Source organism: Panthera leo, chromosome D1 (genome assembly GCF_018350215.1).
Source record: "Panthera leo isolate Ple1 chromosome D1, P.leo_Ple1_pat1.1, whole genome shotgun sequence".
In the NCBI taxonomy this organism is placed as follows: domain Eukaryota; kingdom Metazoa; phylum Chordata; class Mammalia; order Carnivora; family Felidae; genus Panthera; species Panthera leo.
The window spans coordinates 73,576,289-73,598,078 of record NC_056688.1 but is presented as its reverse complement, the minus strand read 5'-3'; the positions used below and the strand labels follow the sequence as shown (position 1 = coordinate 73,598,078).

Below are 21,790 nucleotides of genomic sequence, written 5' to 3'. Positions count from 1 at the left end.
GCCCCTGCTCCAGGGCACTTTGTGCCAATGTCCTAATACCCTGCGCTCAGTGGAAAGCACCTGGCATTCAGTAGATCCTCGACAGCACTGTGCCATGCAGAGGTGTGCAGTGCCCAGAAGTGTCTACTGAATGATGAATGCACTCCAGTTGCTCTGGTCTAGCGCCTTCTTTCTATCCTCTTGGTCAGCCCTGGGCCACTGCCTTCCCATCACTCCTCAGCACACATCTGCCACAGCCTCCTGGTTCTATCCCTCTTAGCTCAGTTCCAGCTCATCACAAAAGAGTAGGTCACAAACTGGTGCAAGATGGACTGTCCTGCCTCCTCCCACCTGAACCCTGCCTTCATTTAAGGGGAATCCAAGCCTCCTCTTGTAGAGTCTTTCCTGACCATGCACCGTTCAGAGCCTCCTGACCCGCCTCCCAGCTGGAAGCTGTTCTTGCCCTCTTATTCAGTCTTGGGCTAAAGAGAGAGTCAAGGATACAGCGTGTAGAGATTCACACTGAACTGGGAGTGGAATCTGGGGCTTCTACCCACCAGTTCCCCTGGGATTGAGGTGCTAATGAAACAGCTCCTGACCCTGACCTTGGAGTCCCAGCCATTGACGTCAGCAAAGTTGAAATGATGTAACTTGACTCTCCCCCTGGAGGGGGAGGGGAGGTGAGGGACTGAAGGGATGTGGAGAGGTGAAGGAGTAGCCAGGAGGCTGACTAGTGGACAGACGGCAGGGCTAGCCCAGCCTAGGCCAGGACAGGACAAGGCAAAGTTGCCCCTGGCATTGGTGACAGAGAAGAACGGTAGGGTCCTTCCAGCGGGTAGGATGTGCTATCTGAGCGAGTGGCCCAAATCCTTTCTGAAAGCAGTTATCCGGCACTACAGTCACCATCAGGTAAGACACTGGGCTTCTTCCAGACCAGGGATCTGACACTGGCATTGCCACTCTGGACTCTGGTGACATAGCCATGGGGTGAGCGGTAACACTGCTGTCATGGGAGTACATCAAGGTCACGCGGAGGTTCATGTGTGTGCATATGAATGTGTGTACCTGCCTGGGGATGAGGTTCAGCCTGGCCACATCTGGATGTGCAGAGGTACTCCTGTGGCCACTTTGGGGTGATCTGCATGTGCCTGATGTGTTATGGTCAGAGGGCCAGCCTGGCCCCTGGCTGCCCTCCTCTCACAGCCCCAGCCCTGTGGATGTGCTGAGGAGGCCCTTGGCAGTGGCCTCCCCCTCCCCGGGGTCTGCTATGGGAGTGCTGGGCCTGGGGCTATAATTCTGCCCTTGGGTTTTCTAGGTGGATTTTCTGATTGAAAATGATGCGGAGAAGGACTATCTGTATGATGTGCTGCGGATGTATCACCAGTAAGTGTGCTGGGTCCAGCTCCCATGGACCACCCCGGGGTACCTCTGTCTCTAGAGAGCCCTGGGATGGCTTGTTCTGAGAAAGGAGGACCTCCCCCTCCCATCCTTGGGAGCTCTGGGAAGGGGACAGATGCTCAGTGCTCCTGGGAATCAAATGGACACACCATTCACTTGCCTTAGCAAATGTTTACACAAATACTCTGTGCATGGCTCTGTGCTAGGAGCTGAGGGCACGTGAGTGAACAAGACAGACCGGTCGCTGCCCTCAGTTTGCTCACAATCCAATGGATGAGGCTATCAAGTAGCCAGAAAGGTTCAACAGAATGTAAGTGCTGAGATAGAACAAGAAATGCCAGCTGCCCTCAGCTACACGTCAGATGTCACTTGTTTATTCATCCAGCATACATTTGTAAGCTCCTACCACTTGCTGGGTACCAGGCAGAATCTGGAAATGAAAAAGATCTAGTTTCTTTCTTTAAGTAACTCGTGACTCAGTGGGGGGAGTATACAGACACTACAACCACAAAGAACTCCAATATAAGTCACAGCAGAATAACTGCTAAGGTGAAGTAAAAGCAGGGTGAAGAAAGGAGCTTTTGCTTCTCATCATGGCAGGGAGGACCGGGACGGCTTGAGCTAGGTTTTGAAGGGTAAGAAGGATTTTGATAGGTGGAAATATCAGAGAAGGACATTCCAGGACAAGGGATCAATATGAGCACAGGTGCAGAGACATGAAAGCACAGGGAAGTGACAGGTAATCTGGGGGAGTAGAACCCAGGGCACACAGAGGCCATGAACAGCCACAAGCCTGGAGTAGCTCCACGGAGACAGGCCGTGGAGGCCCTGAGTCCTTCAAGGAGAATGGATGATGTCCTCCGGGCAGTGGGGAGCCATTGAAGGGTTTTGAGAAGGGGAGTGACTTCTATTTAGAAAACATTAGCTGAGGGGCGCCTGGGTGGCTCAGTCGGTTGAGCATCCGACTTCAGCTCAGGTCACGATCTCGCGGTTTGTGGGTTCGAGCCCCGCATCAGGCTCTGGGCTGATGGCTCAGAGCCTGGAGCCTGCTTCCGATTCTGTGTCTCCCTCTCTCTCTGCCCCTCTCCCGTTCATGCTCTGTCTCTCTCTGTCTCAAAAATAAATAAACATTAAAAAAAATTAAAAAAAAAAAAAAGGAAACATTAGGTCAGAGTGAGCAGGTCGGCTGACAGCTAGAGAGGAGCAGGCCAGAGATGCTGAGGATCTGAACGGTGTGAAGAGGAGTCATGTGAGAGATACCGTGAGGGCAGACTTTACAGAGCTTAGCTGCAGATCAGAAGTGGGGTGTGAGAAGGGTCACCAGCATCTCGCATGAAGCTTCCTGGCTGGGAAGATCCTGGGCTTCAGACTTAGGCAGAGCTGAGTCTGAATCCTGGCTTAGAGTTCATCTGTGAGGATGGGTTAACGATCCCTACCTCACCCCTGTCTTTGTGACATTTAACGTGAAAGAACAAAGCTCTTCTGAGGCAGCTGGCCCAGAGTTAGGGACTCTGGGATTTTCAGGAGTGTTCTCCCCATTTCCAAGGCTTGGACCCAGTGGGTGGGGACCCTCTGGGAATCCTTGGATGTCACCCAGGCCATGGGTGAGGCTCCAGGCATCCCCCGTGTCTCCGCAGAACCATGGATGTGGTCGTGCTTGTGGGAGACCTGAAGCTGGTCATCAATGAGCCTAGCCGCCTGCCGCTGTTTGACGCCATCAGGCCCCTGATCCCACTGAAGCACCAGGTGGAATACGACCAGCTGACCCCCCGGCGTTCCAGGTATGGAGGGAGCTGCCAGGACAGAGGCAGGGGTGGGAAGGGTCACGTGGGATGGACAGGGTCACTCGCTAGTGGATGGGGCAGCGCCGAGCCATCACTGACCTCTCCTATGGCAGGAAGCTGAAGGAGGTGCGTCTGGACCGTCTGCACCCTGAAGGCCTCGGCCTCAGTGTTCGTGGGGGCCTCGAGTTCGGCTGTGGGCTCTTCATCTCCCACCTCATCAAAGGGGGTCAGGCTGACAGTGTCGGCCTCCAGGTGAGTGAGCAGAGTCCAGGGGAATGGAGGGTCAGGGCCTCAGGCTTCCTGTCTCTCCTCTGAACATGGTCGCCTCACCTTTCTGAGAGTTTAGGGGAGGAAAGTCTCCTTTGGACTGTCACATCCTGACAGATTTTCCTCGGCCCATAGACATCAGGCTGCAGGCAATTGCCGGTTTTCTTCGGTCAAGCTGGGAACCTGGATACTGCCCTTCACCACCCACCCCACTTCCCAAAGGAAGAGCATAGCTGTGTCCTAACACCTGAAGCTTCAGATGTGTAGCCTTTTACTGGAAGGGTAAAGGAAATCCCAGTGTAGTGTGGTGCTTAAGAGCATAGACCCTAGAAAGCCAGATTGTCCTGGCTTTGCTATTCATTGGCAATGGAAATATGATGAAATTACTTAACCCCATTTCTCAGTTTTGTTATCTGTAAAATGGGGATAATAATAATACTCCCTACCTCATCAGGTTGTCATGATACAAACAGTTACAGCCAGTAAGTGTCAGAGTCAGGATTTGAAACCAGGTCTTGTGTCTGCCAAGCCCAGGGATCTTTCTTCGGCACCCCAGGTGCCTCTCCCTTGGGGTCCCACACCTCAGTGATCTCAGTGTCCGAGCAGAGATGGGCCGACCTCCAGGTCTCACTCCTGCTGGAGCACAGAGCTGTGTTTTGTGTGTCCGCATCGAAGAGGCCCTCCCACTGCCTCCCAAAGCTGCCAGCATGTTTGTTATCAGGCTGCCAAGACAGGGGCTTCAGGGGTCTCCAAGACTTATGGTACAAGGCCCCATGGAGAGGGAGGTGGAAAGTGGGAGCTGACAGACATTGCTTTGTTCTAAATCCCTGTCTCACGGCTCGCCAGTGGCGGCTGAAATTTCAGCCACTTCATTACTCCGCTCCTGTGGGGCACATTTTCCAGCCCAGAAACACAGCCAGAGAAAAAACATAATGAGCTCCTCTCTTGGCATCGACTGAGGCCCTCTTTTTTTCCAGGGTGAGCTTTCCTCTTAGGACAAGCATTTCTCAACGATGCTTCCGTGACTGGGGACATCAGGGCATTTTAATGAAACTTAGAGTTTTACCTTCCCACCTGTTTCTCAGGCTTATGAATTATCTTCTCTTTCTTGGGCTGATGGGCTCATCTGTCCTTTGTGCTGCTGTCCCTCAGATCGTCATTTCATTGTGGGCCTTGCACAAAGGGCCTTTTGCAGGGCTCCATGCTGGAGCGGGAGAGAGAGGAAAGCTGATATCGCAGCCTGTGTGGGAATCATTCTGACTGGGGTCCTAAGCAGGCTCCCTTTTGGAACAAGAGAGGGAGCCTTACTCAGAGGAGCTTGGGGAAAACGTCCATATCCATTCACCTGTCTGGGGTTCATGTTTCTGGGAAGATCTCATGCCTGAGATCTGAGGACAGGAGAAGATTCTGGAAGGCAGGGGAGGGGCATGTCCAGACTGGCTGGACTGAAGGCCCTGCTGATGTGACCTGTGAGGCTGGTCCCCAGGTGGGGAACTTGGACCCATTAATGGGACTCAGCCCTGGGACTCCCATCTCTCCATTCTTGTCCACCTATTGGACATATTTTAATTTATTTACTTTTTAAGTTTACTTATTTATTTTGAGACAGAGAGACAGCAAGCAGGGGAGGGGCAGAGAGAGAGAGGGAGAGAGAGAATCCCAAGCAGGCTCCGTGCTGTCAGCACAGAGCCTGATGCAGGCCTTGAACTCACAAACTGTGAGATCATGACCTGAGCTGAAACCGAGAGTCAACGCTTAACCAGTTGAGCCTCCCAGGCGCCCCATATTTTAGATCTTTCTTCAAATGTATCCTGTCTGAACCTATGTCCTCTGCCCTGCACAGGGCAGCCTCTGCTGCACAACATGCTGTATAATCCAGGGCTAGAGCATGATTCTGTGTGCCTTAGTTGTCCCAGCTATAAAATGGACAGAGCAATCTCTGCCTTTCCTATGGGACTTGAGATCATCTGTGACAGGTGGCAAGAATCCAGAGAGGACAGGATGCAGGGAACTGCAGTCAGGCTTGGCCAGGTGCCCTTCCTCCCTGCTTCCAAATGCCCAAGAGACAATGCTTGTTGTCTGTGTGGGAAACCTGACTTCAAATCCCAGGAACACTTTTTACCCACCAGCTGACCTTGAGCAAATCCCTTTATTTCTCTGAGCCTCAGTTTCCTCATTTGATTAACGGACACACAGAGTCATTATAAAAAGTGGGTGCAAAGAACTAGACCAGCTGCTCTCCTCACGTGAGATGTCCCCAGAAATCTAGAGAGTTCTTTAGCGAGCCTCTCCCTGTGACACCTTTTCAAGCCCCTTGCCACTCTTGTCAGGCCCCTGTGAACATTGGGGTCTGTGTTGAGATGTGGAAGGGAAGCATTCAGGTGGCAATATTGAGAAGCGACTCTGTAATGATGTTGTAGACGGTGGAAGTTGGCCTAGCGAACCCCTCACAGGCTGTGGGCCCGCCCAGCTCCCAGACCCCACAGAGTCAACTGTGTCTCCCACATGTACCAACAAGTCCCCAAAGGGACAGCACATGTGGTGTGAGTTAAGCTGTCAGCTGACTTGTGCTGGCCTCCGGCTAGAAAGGGGCATCCAGGATCCAGTCCGTGTTTTGCAGCTAATGGCTGTGTGACCTTAGACAAAACATCACCTCCCTGGGCCTTGATTTCATGTGATGTCTAAGGGTCCTTCCAGCCCACAGTTATTTTTTTTTTTAAACGTTTATTCATTTTTGAGAGGGAGAGACAGGGGAAGAGCAGAGAGAGGGAGATATAGAATCTGAAGCAGGCTCCAGGCTCTGAGCTGTCAGCACAGAGCCTGACAGCAGGGCTTGAACCCACGAACCATGAGATCATGGCCTGAGCCAAAGTTGGGCGTTTAACTGACTAAGCCACCGAGGTGCCTCCAGCCCCACAGTTGTTAAGTGAGGAGCTTCAAGACTGACCCCTAGAGCCAAAGTGCTTGGAGGGGCCCAGAGCAGTGTCTAGCAGGGGATGAGCTCACCACAGATCTGTATCCAAAGGCTGTCCCTGCAGGCCTGTGAGCCCTGTCTCTCCCAATCAAATGAGGCCCAAAGTCCTGCGAACAGGACAAGAATATTTAGGGCTCAGGCCCAACTAATGGTAACAATTGTGACCATTGATTGATTACTGTCCAATGTGCCAGGTGCTGGCTGACTTTACATGGACCTGCTTACTTAATTTTCACAGCTGCTTGGGCATCTCCCCATTTTACAGATGAGAAAAACTAAGGTTCAGAAAGTTCAAGAGACTTGCCCAAGGTTTTGTTTCCTCTTCCAAGGACAATGTTCACGGGCATTCCGAATGGTCTAGCGTTTGACATACCATCGTAGGCTGTCCTGCAAAACAGCCTCTGATGAAACTAAGCTGTCCCGAACCTCTGGCAATAGAATCATTTACCTTTAGACCAAGAAGGTTGGGAAGGCACCAGACTCCACATGTGGCATGTGCCCAGGCCAGCTTCAAGGAGCTCGTGCTGTGACGCCTACAGTTCTTCCGAGGTTGCCTAAAGTGGAAAAACATGTCAGCAGGGCCTATGGTGGTTCCCTGTGTGCTAAGTGTGTTCATGACAGGATCAAGCGTGCTTTCCTTATTAAAGAGGAGAAAATCGTCGTGAAAGTGTTGAAAGCACAAACATAGAGTCAGAAAGCTAAATAAAAAAATGAAGATTTTCTTTGAGTAATAAAAATATTTAAAAAGAGAGAGAGAGGGAGACTTACCCAAGGTTGTGCAGCAAATAAGAATAGAAGAAGGGGGGGGGTTGGAGGGCACCTGGGTGGCTCAGTGGATTAAGTATCCCACTCTTGATCTCAGCTCAGGTCTTGATCTCAGGGTCGTGAGTTCAAGCCCTGAATCAGGGTCCGCACTGGGCATGAAGCCTACTTAAAAAAATAATAATAATGATAATGGAAGCAGAAAAGAAACAAAATGGAAGCAGGAGTTTGAATCCAGGACATCTGATGCCAAAGCCTTGTGTTTATTCATTCTTCTTTGCTTACTCCAAGTGGGAATTCAGAGGTCAGGGCTGTGGCAGAGTTAAAATGCCCATTAAGCTTCCATAGAGTGGAAAGAAAGATATTGTGTGTGTGTGTCAGTGATGTGAACTTGGGTCAGGAATCATGGAAGTTCCCCACCCCAACTCCGTTATGGTGTTATAGTGATTAACAAAGACAGGAGAACCTACTCTGGGCGGGGTGGGACAAAGGCCAAGGAAGAACTGCCTGAATCTAGGTGAAGGTTGCCCTTTGCACGCGTTATAGAACCTGATGGTGACTCAGTGGGGAAAAGGGACCCTGGAGGGAGGATATAGGGTCCTGAGTTCTAGTCCCAGCTCTGCTACCCATTCTCTGTGCCTCTCACACCCGCTCCATGTTGGTTCCCCCATCTGTAAAATGCATCAGAAAGACTGCTTAGAAATGTCACTATCCTGGGACCCCTCAAGCTGATGGAGAGTGGGTTGGTTATAACAAGGTACTAGGGTACACACCGAGGTTTCTTCTGAGGGAAGGCACGTCATCGTCCCCTTTCCCGGAGAGCAGGCCCAGAGCATCTAGTGGCAAGCCTGCCCAGCTGCCTTCTCAACCTGGTGCTCATTCCTTCTGTCTGCGGCCAAGGTAGGGGATGAGATCGTCCGAATCAATGGATATTCCATCTCCTCCTGCACCCATGAGGAAGTCATCAACCTCATCCGCACCAAGAAGACCGTGTCCATCAAAGTGAGACGTGAGTGAGGCCAGACGACCAGGGGTACTGTTGGAGGGGTGGGGTGGGATGGGATAGGCGGTGGGGTCCCTAGCTCCTGGGGCACCGTCCTAACCCCTATGCCATTCTCCCACAGACATCGGCCTGATTCCCGTGAAGAGGTGAGCAGGACCTTCCTCTGCAGACAGACTCTTCCCTGTGGGCTCAGTCAGGGTCCTGGGATTCGCATTGGGCTCTGGCTTCCACCAAACCAGTACTGCTCCTGGGCCAGCAGTGGCTGGAGGCTCCAGATGGGCAGATCTGGATTTGGAGCCTGGTTCCTCAAACATCTCTCTCTAATGACTGCCCTTTTACATCCCCGTCCCACTAGCTCTCCTGATGAACCCCTCAAATGGCAGTATGTGGATCAGTTTGTGTCAGAATCTGAGGTAAGGGCCAGGACCACCTGTGATGGGGTCTGGAGAGGGTTGTCTTCAAGGAGGGCAGCAGGTCCCAAAGGGAGGGCTTGCCCCAGAGATGTGCCTTCAGGGGCTTTAGACAGGCTCCCAAGACATCCAGAGACATCCAGAACGTCCCTGAGGCCCCCAGGGCATCCAGCCAGGCCCAGCTGGGGCAGACATACCCCCTAGGAACATAATGGCAAGCAGTCTTATATGAAGACAGCAGTACTTGCTCTAAAGGACTTTATGAAATCAAGAGACCACTTGCACACATGTGGACACCCAGTGACCCTTATCCCATCCTTCCTCCAGGGTGGGCGGAGCAGCCTGGGCTTCCCCGGCAGTCGGGAAAACAAGGAGAAGAAGGTCTTCATCAGTCTGGTAGGATCTCGGGGCCTTGGCTGCAGGTGGGTGTCAGTCGTGCCCTGGGGCTCTCTCATGGCCAGTAGACCCCAGGAGACCCCTAACACTTCTCCCCTTTCTCACTGCTGCTTCTGAGGAGATGACACTTCTCAGTGTCTGATTTCCTCTCTGGGCTTCACAATAGCCCTATACAGCCAGAGGGACAGCTCTGACAGGCCCATTTTATAGATGAGGAAACTGAGGCCCACAGGCAGAGCCGTGTTCCGTTGGTGGGCTCTTGAGTCACTGCAAAAGGGGCCCGTCTAGCTGGCCATCTCTGTTACAGTTCCCTTGTCATTTATTACCTTGTGGGGTTCCTTAAGTGGCAGCCAGGGAATTGCAAACAGGCATCAGGCCACCTGAGGTGGTCTTAATTTTTTTTTTTTTTTTTAACGTTTTTTATTTATTTTTGGGACAGAGAGAGACAGAGCATGAATGGGGGAGGGGCAGAGAGAGAGGGAGACACAGAATCGGAAACAGGCTCCAGGCTCCGAGCCATCAGCCCAGAGCCTGACGCGGGGCTCGAACTCACAGACCACGAGATCGTGAGATCGTGACCTGGCTGAAGTCGGTCGCTTAACCGACTGCGCCACCCAGGCGCCCCACCTGAGGTGGTCTTATTACACACACGGGTGGTACACTGATAGATCTAGGTTCCAGCCCCTGCTCTCCACCTGTGAGCTCTAGAACCTTGGACTGGTCACTTAACCACTCTGAGCCTAGTTTCCCCCTCTATAAACTGGGAATGACGATACCAGTGGTTGTGAGCAAGAATGAGATGTAGAGATAAAGTACCAGCTTAGTGCCTAGTAGGTAGTAAGCAGTTGGTAAACATTAGCTATTATTATTTAACTTTTTCATATTGTTTCTACTCATTCACATTTATTCAAAGCTTTTCTGCCAAGCATAGGTGCTAAAGAGTCCCTCCTTCCCAACCACTAAATACTTACAGTGTAGAGTTGCAAGGGCCCTAATGAAGCTGCTTTCTGCATCAGAGATGGCAAATAGGTCTCCCGTCCTGTGCTATTTTTCATCAATTAGCGGTGGCTGCCTGGAGTCCTACAGCTGACCCCTTTTTGACTCCCCCCAAATTTAACTAATAACCTACTGTTGACTGGAAGCCTTACCGATAACATAAACAGTTGCTTAACCCATAGTTTGTGTTTTATATACTATATACTGTATTATTACGACAAAGTAAGCTAGGGCAAAGAAACTATTGTTAAGGAAACCATAAGGAAGAGAAAATGCATTTACAGGGTTGTACTATGAGAAATCCACATACAAGTGGACCCATGCAGTTCAAAGTCATGTTGTTCAAGGGCCAGCTGTGTTTTGAAAAGACCTCAACAGCATATGCCATATATTGGGTGACGGGTTGGGTAGCGGGAAATTACAAATAGTTTTTCTGTGGCTGTTGCCGCAGGGAAATGAGGCTGGACAGGTAAACGACGGAGCCCCATGGGTACTGAGCCTCATGGGTGACCTGGATCCTGAGGGGCCAGCGTACGGGACACACAGGCAGAGGGATCAGGACATTGAGAATGAGCAGCACTGCCAGGGAGGAGCAGAGCCTCACCCATATTTCCCATCTCTCCCACAGCATTTCCAGTGGGCCCATCCAGAAACCTGGCATCTTTATCAGCAACGTGAAGCCTGGTTCCCTGTCTGCTGAGGTGGGGCTGGAGGTGAGTGACCGACACTGGGATGCCCCAGAGGGGTACAGGGTCAGACGATGACCCTGGTCATCACGCTAGTGATGGAGGTGCAGGCCTTTCCACACAGCCCTCTCCCAACAGCCGCTGGCTGATGATTCCTCCCCATCCGCCAAGTGAAGGCTTCACGTTTCACCTTTCTACAGTCTTCTCTGGCTCTGAGAGCCTTTGGTCCTGACCTTGGGGATGTAGTAATAGTAAAGAATTGACATTCATTGAGTGTTTACAGGGTAGGACTTTTTTCTAAGCCCTTTAAAATGTATAAGAACTCTGAGAATTAGGTACTGTCATTTTACAGATGGAGAAACTGAGACCTGGAGAAAGTGTATGATTTTTCTAAGATCATGTACCTAGTGTAATAGGGCTGGGATTCAAACCTAGGTAGTCTGGTGCCAGAGCCAGAACTCTTTTTTTTTTTTTTTAAGTTTATTTATTTATTTTTGAGACAGAGAGCGCATGCACGCACAAGCATGGGTGGGGCAGAGAGAGAGGGAGACAGAGAATCTCAAGCAGGCTTCGTACTGTCAGTGCAGAGCCCGACACGGGGCTCAGACTCATGAACCATGAGATCACGACCTGAGCCAAAATCAAGAGTCAGATGCTTAACCAACTGAGCCACCCAGGTGCCCCCAGAACTCTCAATCTCTTCTTTTGACAAGCTACTTCCTTTTTCTGCACTTCAGTTTCCTCTCCTGAAAAATGGGGGCAATAGTCTTCCTTCTAGGGTCATTGTGTGGATTAAATGAATTAATACATATGCTTCCAACTGTGCCTGGCACATAGTAAGGGATTGATGAGTGCTAGCTATTATACAAAATATTATTATGGCTCAATAAGGCCTCTGCTATATGAGAAACCCAAGGCTCCTATGTCTACAAACTGAGTTTTTAAAGCAAATACAAATTAAGCCAAAGGAATGAACCTCTAATGGGATAATATTTGACAGCCGATAAAGGAAATATAAAGTGTAGGCACCCTGGGAGGATACCATTAGAGCTTTCTAACTGCTCTATTCATGAGGAAGAGCTGAGGTGCAGCCACTGGAAGACCCAATATGTGACTCTGGCCCTGGGGGAAGCCCTTCCTGCAGCCGAGTGGGTTTACAGATAGTGGAGACACACTGAACCCTCTCCATTTCTCCTCCAGACAGGGGACCAGATTGTCGAAGTCAACGGCATCGACTTCTCCAACCTGGACCACAAGGAGGTGAGATGCGGGGTCTCCACCTGCTGGCCGTTATCATGTCTGCCCTTCACTTCCCATGCCCCACCCCCCAACCCTGCCATGGGGTCTGAGACCTTCTGTGATGTGTAGAGGCCTTGACTGCTCTGGGCTGTCAGGCTTCAGACAAGGTCTGTCTGCTTGTCCCCCCAGGCCGTCAACGTGCTGAAGAGTAGCCGCAGCCTGACCATCTCCATTGTAGCTGGAGCTGTAAGTCCAGAATGACCTGGTAGGGCCCCATAACCCCTGACTTCCAACCCCGGCCATTCAGACCCGTGATCTCTGGCACACACTCCTGGGAAGGGCCAGATGGTCTCCTTTCCTGAAGCTCTGACAGAGCAGAGGGAGAGATCTCTGCCTAGCGGGGAGAAGCTTGCTCAGAGACAATAGGAGCCACAGTGCCTGACACGGGGAGCCATGCTGATAAGAGGACAACCTGCATCTTGGTCCCCAGGGCTGTGGCAGTGGATGGCCGGGTTCCCTGGGAGACTGAGCAAGAGGTCTCTTTTCACTCCCCTGAGGGCCGAGAGCTGTTCCTGACAGACCGGGAGCGGCTGGAGGAGGCACGGCAGCGCGAGCTACAGCGGCAGGAGCTTCTCATGCAGAAGCGGCTGGCAATGGAGTCCAACAAGATCCTCCAGGAGCAGCAGGAGATGGAACGACAGTGAGTGTGGCCAGCCAGGGTGCCCCCTCCCTCTCCTCCCTGCCACCGTGTCCTGGACCAGCTTCATCCTGCCCCCTGAGGCCTGTCCTCAGACCAGATGGGTTCAGTGGTGGTCAGTGTATCCATCCCTTGCCTCCAGACCACCAAGCTCTCCCCTTCTAGTTGAGGAGAGCCCTTGACTTCCAAAACCCAGAAGTATGGAAAATGAGGATGCTACCAGCAGTAGCTAATGTTTGTTGAGTATCAGTCATGTGGCCGGCATTGAATCAGGACCTTGTTTATGTCTTGCTTAATTTAATTCCCACAATAGCTCTGGAAGATAGATGGTATTGACCCATTTTACAGGTGAGGAGGCTGGGAGGTCTTAGCTCAGGGAGGTTAAGCCACTTGTGAACAAAGTCACATGTGGCCAAGCTGGGATTCACACCTGTTTGTGGTAATAAGGCTCACCCATCCTAAGGTTGGTTGAGATGATGGACTGAGACAATAAATGTGGTGAGCAATTCACAAATAAAAAGCTACTGTCAAAATCCAAATCCAGACACATTCTAGGAGTGTAAAAACAATTTGGAAAAGGAAGGTGGACAGGATCTTTCCCTCTTCCCCATCACAGAATTAGCCTGGAGAATCAGCCCTGGTGGTACCTCTGCCCATTGCCCTGGCCTTGGCCAGTGGCCCCGGCTACATGTTGCCTGGGGCCCTCCTCCCAGAGGACCTGACTCCAGCAAGGCCCTGCCTACCGTCAGTCACTTTATCTAAGTGTTTGAAGGTAGACACATAGAGTGTGGCCTGCGTCGATCCACCTCCCATCCCTGGCAGCACAGAATCTCTGCTCAGCAGTGCCAGGCAAAACCACACAAGAGCACGAGGCCCAGATTTTCTTGGACCCGCTTCCCCAGCATCCAAATCTGGTCCAGGCATCCTTGGAAGGGAGCCCATAAGAAAGATTTTAAACCTTTCTCAAATTAGGAATTAGCTACAAGGAAGAGAGAACTTCTCTTGCATAGACTCTAGCATGCCAATCTGAATTTGTGTTTCAGAAGAAAAAAAGAAATTGCCCAGAAGGCAGCAGAGGAGAATGAAAGATACCGGAAGGAGATGGAACAGTGAGTGCTTGGGTCCACATGTCTGCGTGCAGACGTGAGTGTGCTCTTGGGATTGTGGCCAGCCAGAGGCCCCCTCCAGGCCCAGTTTGCCTGGCCTTCTTGTCTCCTGGTAGCCATTCCATAATTCTAGTAAAGCCCATTGCGTTAAGGTAACTAGAGCATAGTCCTGTAATCCCCAGGGTGGCATTGACACTCGATGTCGAATACAAGTGCCAGGAACTTTGTTTTCTGCATCACAGCTAGAGCCATGCAGCCTCTCCCCAGGCTGGTTAGGGTTTCCCAATAGGCAGAGGGTGGGCCTGTAAAAGTCCTGACCCCAGTCACAGGCGGGGGATCTTATTTCAGGATTGTGGAAGAGGAGGAGAAGTTTAAGAAGCAGTGGGAAGAAGACTGGGGCTCAAAGGAACAGCTGCTCTCATCTAAAACCATCACCGCTGAGGTGCACCCAATACCCCTTCGCAAGCCTAAGTGTATGTATCATGTACCTGGGGAGGGAACTTCCTTCTGGGGCCTGGGGGTTGGGGAGTATCTTGACAGAGACACTAGTCTCCCTCCAATCACCACCACCTCCCCAGGTGAAGAGCCCACAGCTCCCTGGGCTGTATTTCTTTCATGGAGGGGCAGCCATGTGCCAGGGCATGGGGATGGGCAGGATCTCTGCCCCTTTGTCCCCAGGGGCCTGTTGCCAGACTCTCCCCCACAACACAGACTCAAGCAGGAGGGCCTCTCCTTGTGCCCTTGGGCTGCTGACCAGGGAATGGAGAGCTCTGTCAAAAGCGAGTTATTCATTGGATCATCTTCTTGCTTTGCTGGGTAGTACGTCCACATCCCACCTGGTTCTGAATCAGAGCTGGGTGCAACAGCAGCAAGAAAGAGGGGAAATGCTCATGATGGAGAGGATTTGGGTGATCCGAGGCTGATGGGTGACTGTGGGAAGACCTTACTTGAAGTGCCCCTGCCACCTGCACCCCTGTGCATGGGGTATGGTCACACCCCTTCAAGGATGGAGTCAGGGAGAGGACTGAGACCACTCCTAGGCCCAAACTGCGGCCATCCTGGGGCCTCAGCTCCCTCCGCCCTTTGCACCTCCTTTCTTCATCTGCCCTGGGTTCTCACTTCCAATTTCAGGCCAGGCCTCCACCACCTGCTCCCCTGTCCACCTGCTCACAACCCCTACTACCAGGTGCCCACACCACCAGGGCAAAGTAGTGGCTCACTCTCAGTGCTTCTCCAGGGGGCTGGTGGTAGGAAACCAAGCAAGGTAGCTGGGGGCCATGGCAATCACGAGTCCAGGATTCCACATTGGGCCTTATTGTCACTTTACATGACATAGGGCCAGTTCTGCTGCAGCTGATTGTGCTCAGCTGACCTGGGAACCTCTAGATATGGGGTGAATCTACACCCAAGAACCAAGATTCCCCATGTCTGCTGTGTCACAGCCATTTGGGATCTTGTGATGGTCTAGACAACCTGGCCCCAACTTTGGATCATATTGGGCCTTAGAGTGGCATCATCTTGTCAACACAGGCCACTTGGGTCAACAAAGAGGTTGGGCAGGCACCTGGATGGTTCCGTTTCACTCCTGCCTGGTGCAGAACAAACATCTTCCAGCACATTCCTTCCTGGCAGCAGGGGATGGTGTCATCCCAGGGTCCTCTCTGAAGGACAAAGCAAGCTCTCATCAGCCTCCCCCCTGACATTTGGTATTAGTTAAGGATGTGGCCAGAGCTAAATTCCTGGTGAATAATCTGTGTTTGAGACAGGGAGCTAATTTGCTCTTATGAGTGAAATAGGAGCTTCAGAAGGAGAGAAATCGATTTTAATTGCTTCTCGTGAAAGTAATCCTAGTCAATTTAGTACCTTTCTAGAAACTGGGCCTTGGCTTTAGAGCAAACACATTCTCTCAGGAACTACGAAAAATAAAAACACTTTCTCTGGCTAGCTATTTATTTAGTGCTTTTAAACCAAATCAAGCTTCTTGAATGAAAGGAGCAAGAGCTTTCCCTTTGCTTTAAGATATAAATTTTTTCTAAGGGAATGTGCGAAACATGGGATAGATGGCGAGCCTGCCTGCCTGAGCTGCGGCAGCTACTGCCTCTGTCCATGTCCGCGTGCACCGGCAATTTCATTCTCCTTGGGAAATCAGTCAGAAAATGCAGGAAGGCCTCTGAGCGAGCTCAATTCCTGCCTCCCTGCCCATTCCTGGGAAGCTGGAGCGGTCTCTGTTGTGTTGGGCCAGCACAACCGGGACAAGCCGGCTCCTCCCTGGTGACTCTTCAGCTCTGGGGCCCAGTTAGCCAACAGGTTATATCTGACTCAGGTGTTTGTGCCTGTGAGGGATGGACTGCACATTTTTGAACAGACAGGAAAGAGTGTGGAGCATCTCTTGCCTGAAAAAGAAAGCCACTCATCCTAATGATGTGGCGGGCCTGACTGCTTCTCTCACCACCACCTGTCCTAGGGGCACTGCCTGCCTCCCTGTGGCTGACCCAGCAGAACCCCAACATTCTTCTGAGCCAGGACAGATTGTCACAGAGTCCCCCAGAAGAGCTTTCTTTAGCCAAAACAATGAGGAAGGGGGTTATTAAGCATCCCAGAGCCGGAAGGAGCCTTGGAATATGAAGAGGTTTAAACAGGATATTTCGAGGATTTTCTCTCCATTAGGACCCCATCATTTAGCCTCCACCCCCAAAGGACCCCATGGTTTAGAAGTTGAGGTTTTTCCTATCAAACTATGAAGCAATCAGTTGTTTTCCTATTGTTTTATTATGTAGTCATTGTTATTTGCAAGAAAGCATCAATGTTCCACTATTTAATTAACATAAATTGCGCCAAAAGCTAAGGAATTTAACTTACAGCCTTTTCATAGAGGAATGGGGAAGTTCTTCTAATTAATATTTGAAATATTAATAGGCAGGTCACAACAGACTCATCCACTCCCTTCAACAGTCCCAGGGAGGCCAAAGTCCAGATTGGAAACCACTGGAATGGATGATTTGCTATTCTCCACATGATGTCAACATTCATGTCTTCCTAACCACATGTCTCCCCTTTACCCTTTGAAATCTCCTCACCTCCTCAGGATCAACCTGCCCACATAGCTCTGATATCCCCCAGGGACCCAGAGTTCCCAAAGTGGTAAGAAGCAGCCAGGAGGGTCTGTTCTGCCATTGTAAACCCTTGATACCAGACATGTGTAATACTCAGATATTCCCATATTCTGTGCCTCACTTCCCAAGTTTCAACTGAATGCTCTGCACAAAGTTTCTCACTTGACTGTCAGGTCAGAGGTCCCCCCGTTGTTAGCCCATTTTACAGACAGAGAAACTAAAGCTACCAAGGTTGAAAGCACTGCATGCACGATCCCGGAGCAAGACAGTTTTGCTCTGGGCTCCTGAGCCCTGTTCCCACCCCTGACCTCACAAGTACCCATAGAGGAGGCCGGGCATAGGTCATTAGGCTCCTGGGAAGCACCTCTGGCCTCTTGGTCTCCCAAGTCCCTCTTGGTTCACCAGCTTCCTCCTCTTTTCCTGGGTAGCTGATCAGGGAGTGGAACCTGAGCTTGAGCCAGCAGATGACCCGGATGGAGGCATGGAGTTGCAGGGAGAGCAGGTTTGCAGCCCCCGCTTCACTGCCTGGCCTTGCTGCTCCGCTTGCCTTGCCCACCGCCTCCTGCTAGCCCTGCAGACACCCAGCTCTAAGGGGCCATCACGCGGCAGGGACCACTGGAATGTGCGAAGCTCCTGCAATCCCAGCTTAGTCCAAGCACTGCACACAAACCCTGAGGACAGGACTCCCAACCTGGCTGAAATGTCTGCTGATACATACCTAAACAACTGAACCACTGGTTCAGTGCTGCCCAAGCCCAGGTTCTTCCTCTGCTGCTCTGGGATCTCCCTAAGGACTCCCTAGATATCCCCAAGGTCAGGCAGGAGGCTTTCAAGATCCTGTTCTAGAACTCAGTCTGGTCAGGGTGGGTAATTATTTAATGGATCACTGCTGGTGCAGGGAGCTTTAGGTTTGAGATGTTTCCCGGTCATACTGTTGCCTGGGGGAAGCAGGGGGCTGGTGCCCTGATGATCTGGTCTGGGGCCGGGGCGGGGTATGCTTGTCGGGGCAGACCTGCCCACAGCTGCCTGAGCTGCCTTTCTCAGAGCTGACCGCTGTCATTGCCTTCTCTCTCAACATTGAAAGCAGAGGACGTGGTCTGTACTATGAGATAAGACAGTTTTGTTCTGAGTGATAGCAATTTGAGGCATAAACCCAGGCTATCTTTTGTCTTGAGCCATTTCTTGGATGGAGGGACCAGACATCAGTCAGGAGAGGCCTCGTTCTCTTTCAGTGTTAGCAGACTGCAGCTGTGATTTGGAAAAGCTCATCCCCCAACAAGGGCTGTCTCTGATTTTCTGGCACTGACTCCTGAAGCCAGTGTCCTGGGGAGAAGCAGTTGACGATGCCCCAGGGAATCAGGGCCATTCTCTGGCAGCCTGGGGCCTGCTCTGTAACCCAGGTGAAGCCAGGTGAGTGGAGAGTCAGACCGAGGGTGCGGTTTTGCTATTGGGTCTGCTCTTCATCTCACAGCCACATGTCCTTGAGATCCCAGCCCCTGGCTGCTGTCTGTGGATACTCTGGCTGAGCCAAACAGCATCTCATCTCTTTGTTCTCTGTGTTATAGCCTTTGGGTGGTTTTATCGTTACGATGGCAAATTCCCAACCATCCGGAAGGTAGGGCGCGAGACTGAGTGCTGTGCCGTTTGCCGCTGAGTTTGCTGTGGGGTTTGGCCTTTACGAGCATTGTTTCTTTGCCTGTCAACTCTAAATAGTGTAACCCGGCCTGTTCACTACAAGGGCTGACCTGTCTGCGTCTATCAGGCTGACGTCAAAAGGCAGGGCGCTGCCACAGAAGCATTGTGGGGGGAAAGTGTTCATGGGGTGAGACCCGCCTGAGTACCATCTGGCACCATCTCGGTCAGCATCAGCCCCGGAGGCACAGGGCAGGGACAGGGCCATGGCAGCTTCTTTGTTCCTCTGTCAAGACCAGAAGCCATGGTCAGACAGAGTGCAATATCAGGTTGGGTACACACAACACACGTTATAAGACCAGCTGCACCAGACACAGACTCGCTGCCAGGCAGGGATTTTCTGCCTCGAGTTGAGACTAAGAGCCACACCAATCATAACTCTCTCCTAGAAATATTGCTACGTGTGCCAAGATAATGCATTTTTCTGGTCTCTGGGGCCTTGAATTTTCTCTCGAAATCTTATTACTGTATCTCCAGGCCCCATAAGACTCTCATCCTTTTTCTTTCTAAATCACTTTGGCATTTGATTATGAAAACGCCACTGTTAATATCTGTAGATTGGACATATGAGATGACTTGGCATTTGGAAATCAGGCATCAGCATAAATCTGGGTGAACTAATTTAGTTGTTATCACTCGGCTGGGTCTTTCTGGCAGGATGTCAGTCCCCCAGAAACCAAAATGGTGGCAGCTGGGTGATCTTGATGATAGGTAGGTAGCTTCTCCCTGCCTGTAAAATGGGAATATCTGATGTCCCAGAAACGTCTGCTCCCTTCTTCCAACACGATACTGTTAAGATAATAGACAGCAATATTATTCCTGACAGAAGTTAGCATCTCGACCTAGGAACACAGATCATGATTTGTATGATATTGAATAAACTTAGGACCATGGGGGATTCCTTTCCACACTGCCTTGGTCTCAGAAAGGACCCAGTCTCATAAGACTGTCTTTTTTCATCCTACAGCCCAACTCTGTGGCTTAAGCTATCTCATTGGGTTAGATTTTGAATGCTCTACACACTATCTCTACTAGAACTCACCTACAGAGGACAGCGTGCACACACACACACACACACACACACACACACACACACAGGATTATACTGGAAAAAATACCTATACCTTTACGGATAGGTAAAATCTCTTCCAGGCACTAATAACCAGGTAAATGTAAGAGAACTAACATCTTCTCCACACACATACCTCCCATAGGAAATCATGTCACTTGGACATTGCTATTGGTAAGAAGGAGCCCTGTTTTCACCTATTCATTAGTTCAGTATAACTGAATAGCTGGTATTTTTGTTTTCATTTCATTTCCAAAAGAGAGAAAGATGGCTTCTAGGTAAGAAGCAAGAGCACATCCATCCTGTCTGCCTTTCCTTTCAGTCCAAACTGGGAGGGACCATTTGCCATGAATTTAACTGACAGCTAAAAGGACAGCAGAATCACATCTCTCATGCTGGCTCTGAAAACCCATTGTTGCTTCCTCTAGAGTCATGTGACATGCATTGTCTCCCAGCAGCTAGAACACCAAGTCCCCGGGTAATACACTTGGCTATCTATAGCCATGATCATCAGTGTGCACAATTTCCCTTATTTGAAAAGACAAAGATTCGATGTTTGTTATTCCTAACCTGGGAGTAAGTCCCTCTGAGGCTCAAGGTCCCCAGGCCTGTGGCCCCACAAAGTCTGTGTCAGCCTGCAGGATTCATGGTTCTGACTAAGCCTTTTCCTAGGATGCTTGAGTAAATCCTGCAAACCAGCCCTATGGCAGGAGCCCACTGTCCAGCAGGTGAGGTAGATTCACATGCAACTGAGGAACCTGTATGGAGGGCGCTAGTATGAGGTCAGTAGACGATGCTATGGGACAGTTTAACCTTCTGCATCACTAAACAGGCGCTGCTTTCTTGGAAAGGGGACAGAGCCTGCCACATCTGCCTGTCCCATCCAGGATACCTGGCTCTAAAATGTTAGCACTGGTAGTTTGAGGGTTTTTTGGTTTGGTTTGATTTGGTTTGGTTTTTAAACCAACAGAATGGCCATTCCTATCATTGGTGGTCCCTGTGAGAGGCCATACCCATATCCTAGCAAGCTGCCATTAGGCAGAATGTCATTGGCTCCTCTCTGGGTAATTGCTGTCTGATCTATAACATGATGGCAGTGTTCATCTATCAGCTGAGCCAAGAGTCTAGTGAACATGGTGGGTAAGGAACCAAGCAGGACTCTGAAGCAATGAGAGTCATTGCTACTACTTTTCTCAGGTAGTTCATGGACTGTCCTGGTGGCGGGCCTCTATCCCTGACATGGGGGACCATCTCCAAAGAGCATTACCTGTGCATGGAAGTAGGGATTGTCTTTAGGAGGGGAGGCAGGATGACTCAGTAATAGGTCCATAACTACACCCCCAGGCTTCTCCAGCTGTGGATAAAGTTTCGTATCCGGTAATGAAAAACTCAATTCCTCATTCCTGCCCTTAGATGCTGGGATGATTTGGGAATTCTGAGAGAAGCCCTCAGGGAATGCTAGTTAGGGGTGGGGATGAGCTCAGTGAACAGGCAGATTTCCTCCTCCCCACATCAATTCCCCAGAATGTTGACTCTCTCTGCTGCCGCCTCTCCTGAGTGCTAACTCTGTCCTCTGTGCTGTGTGTGATGGGGCTGACACTCCCTCCTGCCATACTCCCGTTGCTGCCAGCTCATCTGGGCACAGTAGAAAATGTGTTGGTCCTAGAAGACTCAGGTCCAAACCCTGGCACCACCACTTACTGGATGTTTGATATTGGGCAAGGGACTTCACCTCTCTGAGTCTTGGTTCCTTCATCAAGAGAATGGGGATAATATCTACCTATGAGCATAGGTAGATTTACCTATGAACATAAATCCCTTAGCACATAGGCAGTCCATACATTGTAATTTTCTTCCTCCCTTACCCCTTGGCTTTCCTGCAACCCCATGGGAGAAGCAGGCAGGAAAGCAGGTTCTGTAGGTCCAATTCCAACAGGAAAAATAAGGAGTGTGTTTGCCTTGCATCTCCTTTCCCTAATCCTGTTGAACTCTGACAGTCAGTACAAAGCAGTTAGGCTGTTCTCTTCCCCCACTCCCATCTCCTAGTCCTATGGTTTTTGGCTAATCCTCAGTTCAGGGGTCTAGTTCAGAGGGAATGGTGGACTCTACGGGATTCAATGGTCTGAAGTTAAGCATCAGAGCAAAATCTGATGTCCCTGGCTCTGGGCTCCCAGGTCTGAGGCTGGCTCCTACCTCCTGAAGCTTAGGACAGAGGATCT

At 50.8% G+C, this 21,790-nt stretch overlaps 1 protein-coding gene and 1 pseudogene across 2 annotated transcripts in view; both read left to right on the top strand.

The window, feature by feature from the left end:
* Window positions 1-21,790, top strand: part of USH1C (USH1 protein network component harmonin) — a 47,247-nt gene that overhangs the window by 6,305 nt on the left and 19,152 nt on the right. The window contains exons 2-15 of one of the 2 annotated variants that reach the window (XM_042906085.1): window positions 1,295-1,362; window positions 3,015-3,158; window positions 3,275-3,413; window positions 8,065-8,173; window positions 8,289-8,313; window positions 8,523-8,580; window positions 8,905-8,999; window positions 10,598-10,682; window positions 11,856-11,915; window positions 12,084-12,140; window positions 12,452-12,594; window positions 13,635-13,700; window positions 14,046-14,170; window positions 17,239-17,312. In XM_042906085.1, the coding sequence (XP_042762019.1) occupies window positions 1,295-1,362; window positions 3,015-3,158; window positions 3,275-3,413; window positions 8,065-8,173; window positions 8,289-8,313; window positions 8,523-8,580; window positions 8,905-8,999; window positions 10,598-10,682; window positions 11,856-11,915; window positions 12,084-12,140; window positions 12,452-12,594; window positions 13,635-13,700; window positions 14,046-14,170; window positions 17,239-17,312 (1,248 nt within the window). The remainder of the gene's footprint in view (window positions 1-1,294; window positions 1,363-3,014; window positions 3,159-3,274; window positions 3,414-8,064; window positions 8,174-8,288; window positions 8,314-8,522; window positions 8,581-8,904; window positions 9,000-10,597; window positions 10,683-11,855; window positions 11,916-12,083; window positions 12,141-12,451; window positions 12,595-13,634; window positions 13,701-14,045; window positions 14,171-17,238; window positions 17,313-21,790) is intronic. The other variant, XM_042906086.1, reaches the window with a different exon arrangement.
* On the top strand, window positions 6,755-7,108 carry LOC122200464 (annotated as a pseudogene).